Source organism: Enhydra lutris, unplaced genomic scaffold, assembly GCF_002288905.1.
Source record: "Enhydra lutris kenyoni isolate GAN:26980312 unplaced genomic scaffold, ASM228890v2 scaffoldscaffold8, whole genome shotgun sequence".
Lineage (NCBI taxonomy): Eukaryota > Metazoa > Chordata > Mammalia > Carnivora > Mustelidae > Enhydra > Enhydra lutris.
The window spans coordinates 28,522,673-28,537,932 of NW_019154092.1; the positions used below are offsets into that span (position 1 = coordinate 28,522,673).

General features: G+C 35.3%; 1 protein-coding gene across 3 annotated transcripts in view; it reads right to left on the reverse strand.

Moving 5' to 3' along the window:
* LOC111142597 (nucleolar protein 4) overlaps window positions 1–15,260 on the reverse strand; it is a 397,248-nt gene that overhangs the window by 278,639 nt on the left and 103,349 nt on the right. For all 3 annotated transcript variants that reach the window (XM_022495896.1, XM_022495895.1, XM_022495894.1), the window contains exons 3-5: window positions 10,607–10,718; window positions 9,596–9,708; window positions 3,544–3,676 (exon numbers count right to left, since the gene is read on the reverse strand). In XM_022495896.1, coding sequence (XP_022351604.1) covers window positions 3,544–3,676; window positions 9,596–9,708; window positions 10,607–10,718 — 358 coding nt within the window. The remainder of the gene's footprint in view (window positions 1–3,543; window positions 3,677–9,595; window positions 9,709–10,606; window positions 10,719–15,260) is intronic.

The window sequence follows — 15,260 nt, forward strand, 5'->3', positions numbered from 1 at the left end:
CCAGTTGTTCTCAGCTTGGGGAGATCATGCCCCCCCTCCATGAGACATTCGCAATGTCTGAGACATTTCTGGTTGTCCCAATTTGGGAGACAGGATTTAACGCTGACGTGTGACGAGTGGAGGCCAGAGACATCGCTGAACACCCCACAATTCACAGGACACCCCCACAACAAGGAAGGTTATGCCAGTAGTGCCCAAGTGGAGAAATTCTGGACTAGACTACTCGACGTTGAAGCTGTGTGTGGACTGCCCACCCAAAACTGGATTCGTTATATCACAAGTCCCCAGCTTCTGACTGCTCTCAAAGATCAGTGTACACCCTCTACAAGAAAGTAATACAACCCAGATCCAATGTATGTCTAGCACTCAGAGTTCCCACTAACTTAAGAAAGATAGACATGAACTACAAAAATTTTACTACTATGAATTCTTATTTTTACAGAGCCTGGAATTTCCTCACATGGGTAGATGAGCAGTTATCAAATGTGAGTGATGTCATGTACACTTTGATTCCTTTAGGTTGTGTGTTACATGAAGGTAGGGACCATGCTTTGCCCACCATCATATATATATGCATTTTATAACATATGCGTTCAAATATAGGAAGCTCTAAAAGAAAGGTAACACTGGATGAGAAAAACAAGATATGGAATACTGTAAATGATACGAACTTATTTTTATAAAAGAATGGTGAGAAAATATTCTGAGCATGTACATATGTTTGCGTGTGTGTCTGGGTGTGTTCTTGTGTGTGTATGTGTGTATAAGTACAGAGAAAAATGGAATGATAACAGTAGTTGGCCAATACAGATACCCTAGGAGAATGCTACCATCAGGGGAAAGGTGAAAAAAAAAAAATTAGAACTTATGTGGCAAATCATGATAATGGTAAAAAGTTATATTTTCATTGTAAATAATGGGGCATTCAAGACTACCTCAAATGGAGCAACTGAAAGGAAAATCAAAAGCATAAGGTCTATTCATTAATATGGCATTTGCATTTTAGAAATGAAACAGCTAATAAATAAGAAAAAAATATCATTTCCTACAATGATAAGTCTTCTGAAGAACATTAAAATGTAGCCATCTGGGGGAGACAGTCCTGAGCTCTGGATAGATATGAGGGCTTGGAGAAGCGAATTTAGGATTTATCAGGGTGCAGTTGGTATTAAAAGCTACACGACTCGGGGCGCCTGGGTGGCTCAGTGGGTTAAAGTCTCTGCCTTCGGCTCAGGTCATGGTCCCAGGGTCCTGGGATCGAGCCCCACATCAGGCTCTCTGCTCCGCAGGGAGCCTGCTTCCTCCTCTCTCTGCCTGCCTCTCTACCTACTTGTGATCTCTGTCTGCCAAATAAATAAATAAAAATATTAAAAAAAAAAAAAAAAAGCTACACGACTCAATGTGATCATCTAGAGAGTGAACATGGGGGGAGAGAGAGTTAAGGGTTGCACTGGAGGGCTCTCCAATGTGGAGTGACAAGGATGAAAGTTTACCCGAGATGAGTAGAAAGAGTGGAAGGGAGAAAGCGGAGATGATAGGACAAGTCCTTAAATGAGTTTTGCTAGTAAGAGTGTTGTGGGCATGGTACAGAGGAACGGGGCATGGAATGGAAGGGCCCAATGGGATCAGTGGAGGCTTCTAAAGAGGACATTTATGACACCAGTCTTGTATGTAGGAAAAAGAAAGGAAGTTCTTACAAGAGAAAACTCAGTGAGAAGTGTGAAGGCCCTTATATAAAGGAAGAGTTAGGCTTAGGGTGGAGAAGGAATGACTACATATGTCCTTATCCTTGAGGCAAAAATTGGTATGTGATGAGAAAGTACTTTCCCCTCAGAGTATATAATATTTGAAGTTATTCCACTGGATTTTATTAAAATCAATATAAATTTATATCACATCAGCTATTTTCTAGCCAAAGATCCACAACTGACAACTTCAAACAAGAAAATCATGATTTTGCATCATGGGACACACCCTCTTATTATTTACATTCTCTAGAATTACAGACTAAAAAAGATGATAGCATAAACAGGTGAAACACATGAACAAATATTAGTAGAGCTATATATCACTGATATATAGTTCTGTTATATGACAATCCCAGTGCTAGATAATTTCCAATAAAAAATCAAAATCTGAAGATGTCTACTCATATTTTAAAAGAAAAAAGACTGGGGTGCCTGGATGGCTCAGTCGGTTAAGCGTCTGCCTTTGGCTCAGGTTATGATCCCAGAGTCCAGGGATCGAGCCCTGCATCAGGCTCTCTGCTCAGCAGGGAGTCTGCTTCTGCCTCTAACTCACCCTCTGTATTCTCCCTCTCTCTCTCTCAAATAAATAAACAAAAAAATAAAAAAGAAGAGGAAAAAGATAACTTATATCTAAACCAAAAAAACTTTATTCTTACAAATTTCCCAAGAAAATGTCCTTTCTATACCAATAGCTATGCTACTCTGTAGTGGCTTAGATGTGATTTTAAAGCCACTGATTAACACGCTCCCCCTTCCTTGTAATTCGTGCCAAGGACACCAACATCTTCTGGACTCATCTAAACCGTGAAAAAGAAACACCCTTCCCGATTTTTTTTTCCTTGAACTTTTGGTGTACTTAAAACTAGGGATTTCTTAAACCTTGACAACAAAAGCAGATCACTAGTAGCAGCTAGAAATGCAGCAATCGTTTACAAGCTTTTCATAGCAACTGTCAGAGAAAGCAAGAAAAATGTTTCATTTCCCTATCTACAGAGGTATGCACAAAACTATACAGTCCAAAAAATTCATGTAAACTTGTTAATTACAGGAATAATAAAGTAATGTTGAATAAAATTGGTCATTTGCCATCTACAACCCTTCATTTTCATTCACCATTACCCTAGTAAGGTACGTTTACTCTCACACATTATTCTATATTTACAAAGATCTCTGCAAATAGGAGACCTAAAACATTAACTGCCTAGGCTACTCTCTCTACATTCCCAGTTGTCTTCCCATCAGGAACAACTGGATAATTCAGGGATTGCCAACGGACCCAGGAATAAAAGATCATGATCTTTTTTTTTCCCTTTACTACTGAATAAAGTAGATCAAAATCCCGCAAAAATCCCCTTACCCAGCAAAATCACTTTGGTAAAACTGGCCTTTTACGTAAGTTGTTTTTAATTACAATTTTGTCATTTAGGAAAATTAAAACATCCAAATTATTCTTCTGATCATTTTTAAACTCTTAATTATTATGGCTCAAGAAACCAAAGCTAGGAAACATCACAGAAACCAAAACTACTACTGATACGACACATTTTATGTTCAAGGAGCTAAACGTGGGCAAGCTTGGATTTTTATAACTAACATCTGTTTATAAATCAGTCTATCACCCTAGTTTTGAACAAAGTACTTGAATCTAAAAATAATGAAAGTGGATAATGGAACTTGAGTATATAGACAAAGTCCCTGTAGGAACAGATAAAAAATTGGCAAAAGAGAACGAGATGTTTTCATACATTCTAACTCGGCTTTTTGTTGTTGTGTTTATTTGGTTTGAAAGGCTTACCATCTTGCTGGCCATGAAGAGCTTGAGGACTTTGCATTCTTTCCTCCAGATTGGAGCTAAGATCAGAGTTCACAGCTGACATCCGTGTTGAATCGCTCATATCAAATTCATCACTTTCTATGGAACTTTCATCCTGAAAATGGTTTTAAAATATCATCAAACATCATAAAATATAACGTTCAAATAGTGACCATATTATTTACAGGGTCAATTAGAGTTTAGCCGGTAAGTAAGCTTTTACAGAGCTTGTAAACATGTAACCTATTAATAGATACTTGAAATAACAAATATTGGAACAATGTCTCCCTTTAAGGAATTTCAAAACTTGTGAAAAGTCAATGTTTCTATGCACAGGCAGATTTCAAAAGTAAAATAATATGTTTGGGAAGGATGTAGTTGGGGAATTATCCTAAATAATGAAGAAAAATTTTTTAATTAGCAAAAAAAGTCCTGGAAGAAACAAATCACAAAATATAACATATAGAGAAGTCTATGTTTTGAGTCCAAAGATAAAGGACAATAAAATAGTATAAGCAAAAATCTTAGGATGCACTAAGAAAACCTTAACCAAAAAATTGTCATTGGCAAACAGGATGGACAAACTTAACACGGATAGACTGAAAATCCACATTTACTGACAGCAAGGTTTTAACACATCCCTTCTTTCCTTATAAGTGAACATACACCGTACGGCAACCCCCAAAAGAAGTTCTGGGTAGAAGTGTGCAAGTTCCATTTCCCAAAAGCCAGTTCACCGAGTGGCGAAATTATCAAAAGGCCAGTTTTCCAAACACCCAATTCATCAAAACCTGCCAAAAATTAACCTAAATCAAATTCAAGGTATTTTGCTGTAGCTATTTCACTGAAGCAAACTCCTGCTGGAGAACTGATTTTTGGCCAACGGTGGGTTTATGTAGGCAGAGGGGCCTGAAAAATCTATGGTGACATACTGGAAGAACTGAATCGAAATCACCAGGTTTGACTTTAATTTGTAAGTGTCTGATCTGAAAGGTTAGCATTAATCAAATAATTAACAACAGCTGTGGTGGTCGTGTCATTTATGCTACAGATAACTGTTCTTTCTATTCGTTCACTCACTTCAGTTTCATCACTACCTGGGCGTCAGGTCCCAGGATTCATCCCATTTTATAGACTGAGAAATCGAGGCACAGAGCAGTTAAAGAATGTATCCCACTATTATACACCAGAACCGGGGTTTATATGAAGTCACTCAGGCTTGAGAAAATAGCTTCTTTGAATAGGAAGAGTTACCTTGGCTTCATAAATGACATCTTGGTATCAGCAAAGAAGTTGCTATGGTTAGGGGGCAGGAACGTTCTAGTAGACTAACAAATTGGCATTCTGATCCATAGGTCAGGTCAAGGTGATTTTGGTGTCCTTCCTTTACGAAAGGTCTGATCATGTCTGGGTCTACTGAGTAGCACTAGCTCTTCATTAATTCAGCAAGGAAATGCCACCCTGTGAGGCCTCTGGGCAATCAGCCACATAGACTTCTCCCGGCGGCATGCCCTCTCTCTTGGTACATTATGTTTTCTCCAATTCTAAATTCTAAGAAAATCCAAGCATCTGAAATAAATATATATGTTAAAAGAGAAAAAATAACAGAATTCAATGTGCACATCAATGTTATCAGTGTGTACTATATACATATACATACATATATATGCACACATAAGTAAGTGATAGATATTTACTATATACACTATCTATAGTGTCTACGATATGATAGTATTTTGGAGCACATTCTCTAGAGCAAGACAGAAATGATTTAGATCCATGCTCTGCCACTTAGATGTGTTACCTTAAGCAAGTTACCTAACCTTTCTGTGCCTCAATTTCTTCATCTATAAAATGGGGATTATAGCATCAATCTCATAGGGCTATATAAAGATATAAAGGAAAGATATAAAGGAAATATAATAATACTTAGAGTAGGTAGAACAATGTCAGATATATAAGTGTCAACTGTTTAATATTTTTATGTAGAATATATAGGAAATTTTACAGCATAAAATAGGATTCATGTTGATTATATATTATGAACACATACAAAAAATAAACTTAAATGTAATAGTAAAGATGACCAACATGTGTTTATAAAACAGCTGTGTATTCTATAAAAACATAGTCTTTAGAATCAGCATTTATTATATATACTACAAATAGCTAACTATGTGTAATCCAGTAAAATAGTATTTCCAATATATACCGACTGATATATATTATGTGTGCAAGTGAATAAGTGTGTGTGCAAAATGTATGTGTCTATGAGAATGTATGTGTGTTTAAAGAAAAGCTAGACACAAAGAGATCACAACCTCTGATCTACAGAATCATTATATAAACTGCTATTAAGCATTATGAATAATCAACACACATTTTACCAGCAATAAATAACATTCATATCAACATGCTTTTTAAGAAATGTGGACAATAAATTAAATGGTTCTATAACCAAATGTTCTTGTTATTTTTTTTAAAAGTCACTATTTATCATGAGTGGCTTAATGACTGTGACTCTTAAATATTTTCCTCCTTGATTTTCTATGAAATTCACTTTTTACAATTCTACTGCTTATTAGAATATAAATTATCCAATTGTTTAATTTATAAAGACCTTTAATGAAACTAAGTGCATGAATTCATCCTGTAAGTTCTATTATAATTATTAAATGATTAAATTACTATCTTTTAATAAGAAGTGGCAAAGTGTATAAAATATAATGTTGTGGAGTTTTTCTATTATCAGATAGAGGCAATGTTAATCACTCTGGAAAGAAATTACTGAAGATTTCTGAGAGTGAAGAATCAGAAAACTTGATTGATATAACATTTAAGTGTTTTATTTTATTCATGATCATCTGTAGGCCATTCATCTAAATTCTTTCCTCTGTGAGTATTTTGTTCTGAATGATAACCAGAAAAAGAGTCTTCACATCCCACAGTGTGGCCTAATTCCTTATGTTACTAAAATCTTATCATAATGAAAACCATAGCCAATTATCATAGCTTTTGCTTCCCTAAAACTTAAGTTTTAAAAATCAGAATAAATATTTTCCTGTAATAAATAATTTCATCCCCGGTCCTTTTAAGACCATTGTGCAAAATTCAGATCTCTGATCTGTTCCATATCTTATTTTAGTTTTCAGTTTCCAGATTTTACTTCTAAAGGATCTGTAGCATGTAACTCTTGGTTTCCATTGTTACTGTTCTGATCTCATGTTGCCATTTCCCAAATGATTAATAATGGTCTCCTAGTTATCTACCCACCTCCCATTTGTATCCCCACCAGTCCTGTTCATTGACTACTGTTAATCTTTCCACTTCAGAGAGGTCCTCTTCTATGCTCATAAATCTGCAGCTATATTCAAGGCCATCTAAACCTACCACGTAATGTGGAAGCTGCTCTGTCAAACATTAAGGGGTTTCCATAAGATTGTTTGAAAACCACTCTCACCAATCTCATCTTCGTTCTGTTTGTCGGTTACCTTATGCTCAAATCAATATAAAGCCTATGTTACTGGCCTTTCCATGAAATGCACCACCTCAGACCTTAGTGTGCAAGAGGGTAGATGCTGAAAAAATTCAGATCACCAGGTGTCACACACTATGTCTAGAATCAGAATCTTGGGGTGGGGGTCCTGCAACATGCAGTCTGATAAGCTCCAGGGGGCGCCTCTAATGCTGGTTATTTAGCCAGTAATGTTCAGAAAACCATTCTGTGCTGATGGAATTGGTTCTCGAATATTCCCTACGCAGGTGACTACGAGCCACATTTGGCTATTGAGCACTTGAAACATGGCTAGTGCAACCGAAGAACTGAAAATTCAACTTTAGTTAATTTAACTAATTTTCAATTAAATTTAAATATCCACATAGGGCTGGTGGCTATCATATCGGGCAGTGACGATCTGACAATTCCTCATCGTTGGATCTTGAAGATACTTCTAATTATTCACGATCAGCAATGCAACAAACATCCTAATATACAAATTGTTGCATTCATCACACCCTTGAGTACGAATTTCTAATCAAAGCCTATGAATAACTTTTAAAAGTCTTTAAAATTACTATCTAACTCTCTCCCTGTAAATTTATTCTGGCTTAAACTTCATCAACAATTTACAAGAAGGTCAACTGATCTTACATTGGATAAGGCATTTTGTAATCCTAAAGGAATTCCCATTCCTGTCTTTATTTCTCTAAATCGTATTTTGTATCTTCTCATAAATATACTTTCATTGCTTACTTCCTTCCTTTTCTCTCCCTCACTAGAATTAAGTTTAAAAAAGGAAAGATTTTTGTCAATTTACTCTCTGTTTACCTCCATTACCTACAAGAGGGCCAGTTACATAGAAGGTACTCAATAAATAATTGTTGAATTAATTAACACAATAAATTTTAAATATAACTGAGCACAAAGAAATATCTCACTTGAATTCCTTTTTAATGTGATTTACTTAATCACCTTCCTATCTTTCAATAATCATAACTTCTAAAATTTTACAAATGATCTAGTCATTTATCTGAATATTTTTGAGGCAGTGTACAACCAATTGGTATCTTCAAAATGTAAGATTGAGAGTTATTTTCCTAATCCAGTTATAAATTAAAAGAATCTACTTCCTTTGTGTGAAATAGTTATGATGTTTTAGAAGCCAGAAGGATTCAGCATATGTGGGCTGTACTGTTGGCACAAAGTTGATCTTCTTACTTTTTAGCCTAGAAATAAATGTACCAACATCTAAATGAGCTTCCTACAAATAATTTGACAGCTCGAACCAGTTTATGAGGTTTTAAATTTTTTTCCAATTATATAATAAATGATGGGAATAATTATTCCATTCTCCAGGATGGATGAACATTAATGTTTTTTTTAGTTGTCTCTCATGTCTTTAACCCAGTGATTTTATTACTACTTGTTTAATCATTTATATGTAGCCATCTGGTAATATAAAATCTGAACTGCCACTGTACAGATACAGATCATCTCACAGAGTATACCCTTACTTTTTGAGATAAAACAATTTTACAAATATTGTTTTAAGATTAAACCTATTCAAATACGGAGGAAAACAAAAAAGAATGAGTTTTATTAAATAAAGTAAGTTCAACAAATTAAAATTGAAAGAATTTTATACTGTACCAAATAATGCTATATTTGAAAGGTATTTAACCACATTTCCTGTTCTGGAGAAATTTTAAGAAGGAGTGTATGTATTAGCCTGAGAAACTATTCCTAATATTGATAATCTGAATGTGCCCATTGATTAATGGCCACTAACCAGTTTAAGGGGATTTCCTAAGCCCCCATTGCTACAGGTTTTGGGGGTAATATATATATAACTTGGCCCCTGCCTGATTAGCTGATTAACTGATCAGTTAATTAGTATCCTAGAGAAGAGTAAACAAATGTGCATTTGTGTCTAATACATGCCAGCAAGCACATTTCTAGATTCTTACGGTACAAATCAAACAGAATAACTGGAAACATCAAAATATCTCTAATTAGGAAGGATCATCATAACTTATCTCTAGAAAATGCAGAGAAGTAGACAAACTAATATAGAGAATAATGAAAAAAAAAAGCATTAAAACACATGAAAGATTTAGATGGTGGAAAATTTATTATACTTGAAATTCTTATTAAAATGACTTTGTTTTGACTTCCAGGCAAAATCACCTTCGTACTAAAGGCTTGGATACTTTCCTTGGGTACTCACTCATCTGGGATATCTTCCCCTGAACTTTCTAGCCCTTTATGGAGGCCAGCTTGATGGCAGTCAATTAAGGAAAAATGAATCTCTCTTGGGAACGAACACATTCCCACAGAACACAAAGGTAACTGTGTTGAGACAGGGACTCTCTCTCAAGGACCAGAAGTTTCTGTCCATTTATCCATCTGTGCAATCCCAGTGACATTCCTTTCATTAAAAAATAAATTACCGTCTTCAAAATGCCGTCATGCTTAATATGATAGTCATGGTTATCAAACTTCATTCTGACTCAGAAGTAAATATTTCCATTTTACCTCATCTTGTTGTGAGTTTAGCAGCTGCAGTTTCATGTGCTTCATATAGGCCATGGTAATCGGCATGTTGTAGTCAATCATGCTGGTCACCAAAGTGGGAGGTTTTCCATTATCTGTAATAAAGCATTTTTAATGGGTATGAAAGTGATACCGCATTCTACCTGTAATTTCAGAATGATCCAATTTGTTCACATTGAAACAGGATTCTAGATACCAAGTCTTTAGGAGATTGGTAGCCGTATGGATGAGTTGTAGGAAAAAATAACTATACAAAGGTACATGGGACAAATTAATGTTATAGATTTAGTTATTTCTAACTGCAGAGCTTTTTGATACCCCAGTAACAGTGGGTGAAGCCAATATAGTGATTAAACACAATTACCTGTATTTTTCGTAGTTTTCTCCTTTGCTGCATAACTACTTTCTCTATGTGATACTTGAGTGAAAAAGGAGATTTGTGTGTTTTTTCTTTGATCTTTTTCTTTTTGTTTATTCATCCCCCAACACATGGGAATGGACTAGCCTAAATGTATTTTTGAGACTAATTTAAACTCTGAGAGAAGCTGATAGATTAGGAAAAACATCTACATAATTTTTAAAGAGCACTAAAGACAAATTATAACCTGCACGTAAAAACTCAGTGGAGGAGCTCTGCGCTACTCATCACTTTCAGAAATAAGGAATTGGTAGGTTTAAAAGGACACCGATGGAACATCAATTTCCTCGCTAAATGTATTTAACATACCATGCAATACACACAATATGTGAAAGTTAAAATATTATTATAGGAAAAAAATTATTTGCCACAGCCCAAACTGCCTTTCTTCAGAGAAAGGGCACAGACTTCCTCTGTAAGTGGGTATTCAAAATTCACTGCCTCCTACTCCAATAAATGAGATGATCTGACTTGTTGAACTGTTTCAGTCTACCACATTCTTATAAAAATGTGAGATATAAATTGCCATTATGAATAAAATTACTTTAAATCTCACTATTTGACACTGTGGCTACCTTTGTGATCTGTTCCATCTGGGTTTAAATGCATTCTTTTCTGGCACTCTGAGCAGCTCATTAGAAACCGTGTCACCGCTTCTCTTGGTAGGAAGGCATAGCTCTCTGAAATCTGAAATGATTCACAAAATAGAGGTGTTATTATATAAGCTGACTGAGTATGAGTCAACAGAAATGATCACTGTATTTCCAAATAAGACTCATTGTTCCATAATGGCAGAAAGCACAATGAAAGCATGCACCGCACATCATGCATCATTTCAAGAAATATCTATCCAACTTGACTGCGTATCTCTTAATAATAGCTAATAATGTGATGTGGAGGAGAAAAAAAACCAACCACATCTGGGTGGAGATCTATTTGTATTTCCGAATTTCTTTTAGGAAAAGTAATCACAGTGTGCAGAGAGCCTAGTGAATTTTCCTGATCAAAAATTGTCAACGTTGTTTTTAAACTTACTGCTAACACCATCATAGTTTTATCCAATTTTACATATATATATTTTTTTAATTTAGCCCCAACTCGAAACAAGAAACTTTGGATTTGAATTAACGAACATTTCTTCATTACTGCTTTTTCAAAACATTTTAGTTGAAAATAACAGGTAATTCTAAGAGAACTCGTATATATATTTACTGCAGTGAATCATCCCTTCCACAGAAAATGACACATTGGAAATGCATTTTGGCCACTCCGTTTGTTATCTTATGTCAGTCTTTCATCATTTATGTCCACAAAGCTCACGCTGATTGTCAGAGCAAGCCTTCCCTATACCCTATACAGCTTCAATTTTCAGAACCATGATCTAGAATCACATTAGAAATCAAAACTGCCATCAGTAATTTTTAAAATACTAACTTTTCGAAAACCAAGGTATTTCTGTCATCAAAGCAAATAACTTCTAAAGTAAAGCTGACAGATGGTTAAATATCTCTAAATAAAAGCGAACACAGACCCAGACAGTGCTACTAAGAAGTACGATACTGGGCATTAGTCTTCCACCATAACACTAACGTTGGTAGGCAAAATACAAGATAAAGAAGAAGGAATGAATTGGGAATTAGACATAAATGCTACAGACAATTTCTCAGGTACATGCACAGCTGTTATGAACACTACTGTATTTTAAGTTTGTAGAAAGGGAAGAAAATATGCACCTTGTGTAAATTAAGTGCAAGGCTGCACCAGTTCCATTAATAGTGATGGGGTCAACTTTTATTTATTCATGCTGTAGAAAGACCACAACATTGAAGAAACCCCACACACTAAAATCTAAAATTGTAAAGCACACTTCGTCTTGAATTTCATAATAAAATCAATTTGCATCACTCATCCTAGATCAGGGCAAAAAAGACTTAAGAACACCAAAGAGAAGATACAAGTCCACAGTTAAAATCTTCCATGGATTATCCATACACAGGTATTAAAATTCAACTCTACTAGGGTTTTGTTTTAAGATTTCATTTATTTATTTGACAGAGAGAGACGCAAGTGAGAGAGGGAATACAAGCAAGCAGGAGTGGGAGAGGGAGAAATAGGCGTCCCACTGTGCAGGAAGCCTGATTCGAGGCTCGATCCCAGGACCCTAGGATCATGACCTGAACCGAAGGCAGAGGCTTAATGACTGAGCCACCCAGGCGCCCCTCTACTAAGGTTTTAATATAACTATCATTTGTAAAATAAATTTGTTGTCCAGTTTTAAAACATCCCTCTTCATACTGTACAAAGAATCATGAGAGAAAAATAAACAGAACAATTTGAAAGTATTTCATCAAACTATTTTATATTAGTTATTGAATAAGGAAATATATACATAATTTAAATTCTCACTTTCTCTTATGTTATTTCCCCTAACTACACACACACACACACACACACATTTGATTCCTATTCATGTATTTTACTGAGGGAACTCATACCTTTGCCTGATTTGTTTATCTAACTAGAGATCTTTTTTTTTCCTGACTCTCTGAAAACCTATATTAAAACAATTCAGAAGTTAAAAAAAAAAAAAAAATCCATGAGACATGCCTGGTCCTGGTATTTTATCTCACACAGAGTCATAGTCCATTGGAACTAGGGGGCCAAACAGTAAATCTAACAAATAGGATTTGAGAAGAACGTCCTATTGATTTTCATAAGGGATTTCTATTACATCTTTCTCTCCTTATATAAGAGAAACCTTCCATTGAAAAATGATGGGCAAACGGTGAACTTGAAGACACCCTGCCCTTTGCCTGATGCTAAGAAGGAATCCCTTCTTAGACAGGTTTATCATGGACCCGACTCAACTGTATTACTTGTCTTAGCGTTATGTTGCTCCAAATCCATTGCTTGGATAATAATTATTAATCACATTACATTTCTTTTATAGCTTAATTCTGAAAAACAGAGTACCTATAATGGTCACAAATATGTTTGTGTTCGTGTGCACATGGAAAAAATAAAAAGTCCCACTTGGTATCTTAGAAAAAATTTCAGCAAGTATTTTATCACATTACTCTCTCAATGTTATTCTGGCACAACACTTGGCATGTCACTACATGTTATGTAAGTGGATAAAAGCACTTATTTGGGGGGACTTTTCTTGGTGTTCAGAATCCATTTTATGGGGAGACCTGCCAAGGCATTCCACTCTCCTTGAATCCTTTCTTCCCCACCTCATGCTCACGGGGGCCCACAGACCATGGAGTCTCCTTAAGCACAAGGACAAAAGACCCCGAGAACAGACTCTTCACATCTCACACTCATTCCTGAAATAATATGTCTCTTGCCATGCAGGTGAAGATGGAAAATAATTTCTTTTTCCTTATCTAGAATTTTTCCTCCCAGGCTTCTTTGAAATTAAGAATCCTAGGCAACCTTCATTGCTGAAGTTCTTAGAGTATTTTTAAAAGTGAAGAAATAGTCTTAAAAAGTTCTTAAATTATGCTACATTTGAATAAGTATATTCCATAATTAAAGCCCTGTCTTTTGATCCTGTCGGTATCCTCTGGTAACCCCATTTAGAGATAACATTGAAAGCCCGTATGTGAAGCGTCTTTAGAAATTGAGGCAGGGGCTAAATGCCCTTATGGTTCCTCCTCTAATGAAAGGTCTCGTTTCCATTTGCTGGAGTGAACATTTGAAATGCTAAGTCAACTTTAAATAGATATTCATAAACGATGATAAAACTCAGGGATGTTAGGCTGTCCATTCATCAAAGCCCTAACATCCTTTATGCAATATGTAATAGCAGTTGCAAATAAAACCTAGAAGTAAGGAACCGAAATTGAAAAATATTTTGACTCGGATACTTGAAATCCTATTCCACTAATACTATAATTAATATCATAAAATGCTCTAATTATTCATAAATGTCTATTTCCTTGACCCATTCTTCAAATCTAATGATTTGTTTTTGGGATAAAAATTGAGCTTTGAATATAGAGTACAGGACATTTTCTAGAAAACGATGAGATTAATACTTCACTGGAAAATGTATTCTTAGAAATATCTTTATATTTTGAAAGGATAGGGTTTTTACTTAGAATTTGTCCATGCAGAAACACTGCCTCCTGTTAGTAATAAGCAAAACAAAACACGAATGGATATTAGTCTTGGTCTCTCTGAGCCAAACACTAAAATGACAACTGCCTTATGCCAAGCCACAAATACTGCTTATAATTGAAATTTAACATCCAAAGGAAGGACAAGAACCTAGCCATATTGAAATTTACAAACTAATGACCAAACACTGTTTATCATGTAAATAATTATGAGGTATCTCTCATAGAAATGTTTTCTTTTTCTGTGAATCTAGACTTGTTTTCTTAGATTCATACGGTGCTTTCTATTTTTCATTGATTTTTGGCATTCATTATTTTAGACAGTATCTAAACAGATTTTACAGTAATTTTCTGATAAGTGGAGTGGCCAGTATGAAGAGATGAAAGGAACTGCCATTGTTACACAACAGAGGGTAAAGCTAAGGGCTGGAACTCAAGCCTGGATCTCCCAAATCCTTGTCCATTTCTATAAATTGAATGGACCATGGGGGGGGAGCTTATCCAACAGAGAGAGAAATGTGTAGTGTCTAAGGAAAATAGAAATGTCAAGCTAGATTTTTTAAAACTGTGTATTTCAAAAACACCTGATGTATCAAAGTATCCTCACAGGACAAAGTCAGTACATGTGAAAATTGAGCTACATCTGAAGATCTGTTGGGGTTGCTTTTAACTTTGAAATAGCTCTGGTTAAGGGGTGGGGATGTTGTGGCAAACATATTTCTTCATTACTTACCATTTCGAAAGAGCTTAATTCCTCTGTTTTAGACATCATTAATACTGTTTTCAATTAAACTATTACATCCTAAATCCATTAAAACTGGAGTTCATCAATAATGCCAAATATCATGAATCAGATTATTATCATAAATTCAAAGTAGAAACAATTTCTCCCATCAAAAAATATGGTAATACGTCTACATAAAAATAACTGAGCTGCGGCATCTTTTGATAGATTAAACAATGAAATTGGTCTCGATAGCAAGACAGTACAACATTAGTAATCTAATGATAAACAGACCCACCTGAGGAAGGCCTCGTGATCAAGTCCTACAAGGGGCACTGCTATTGATCTTCCACTTGTGGGTTAACACAACAACAACAAACT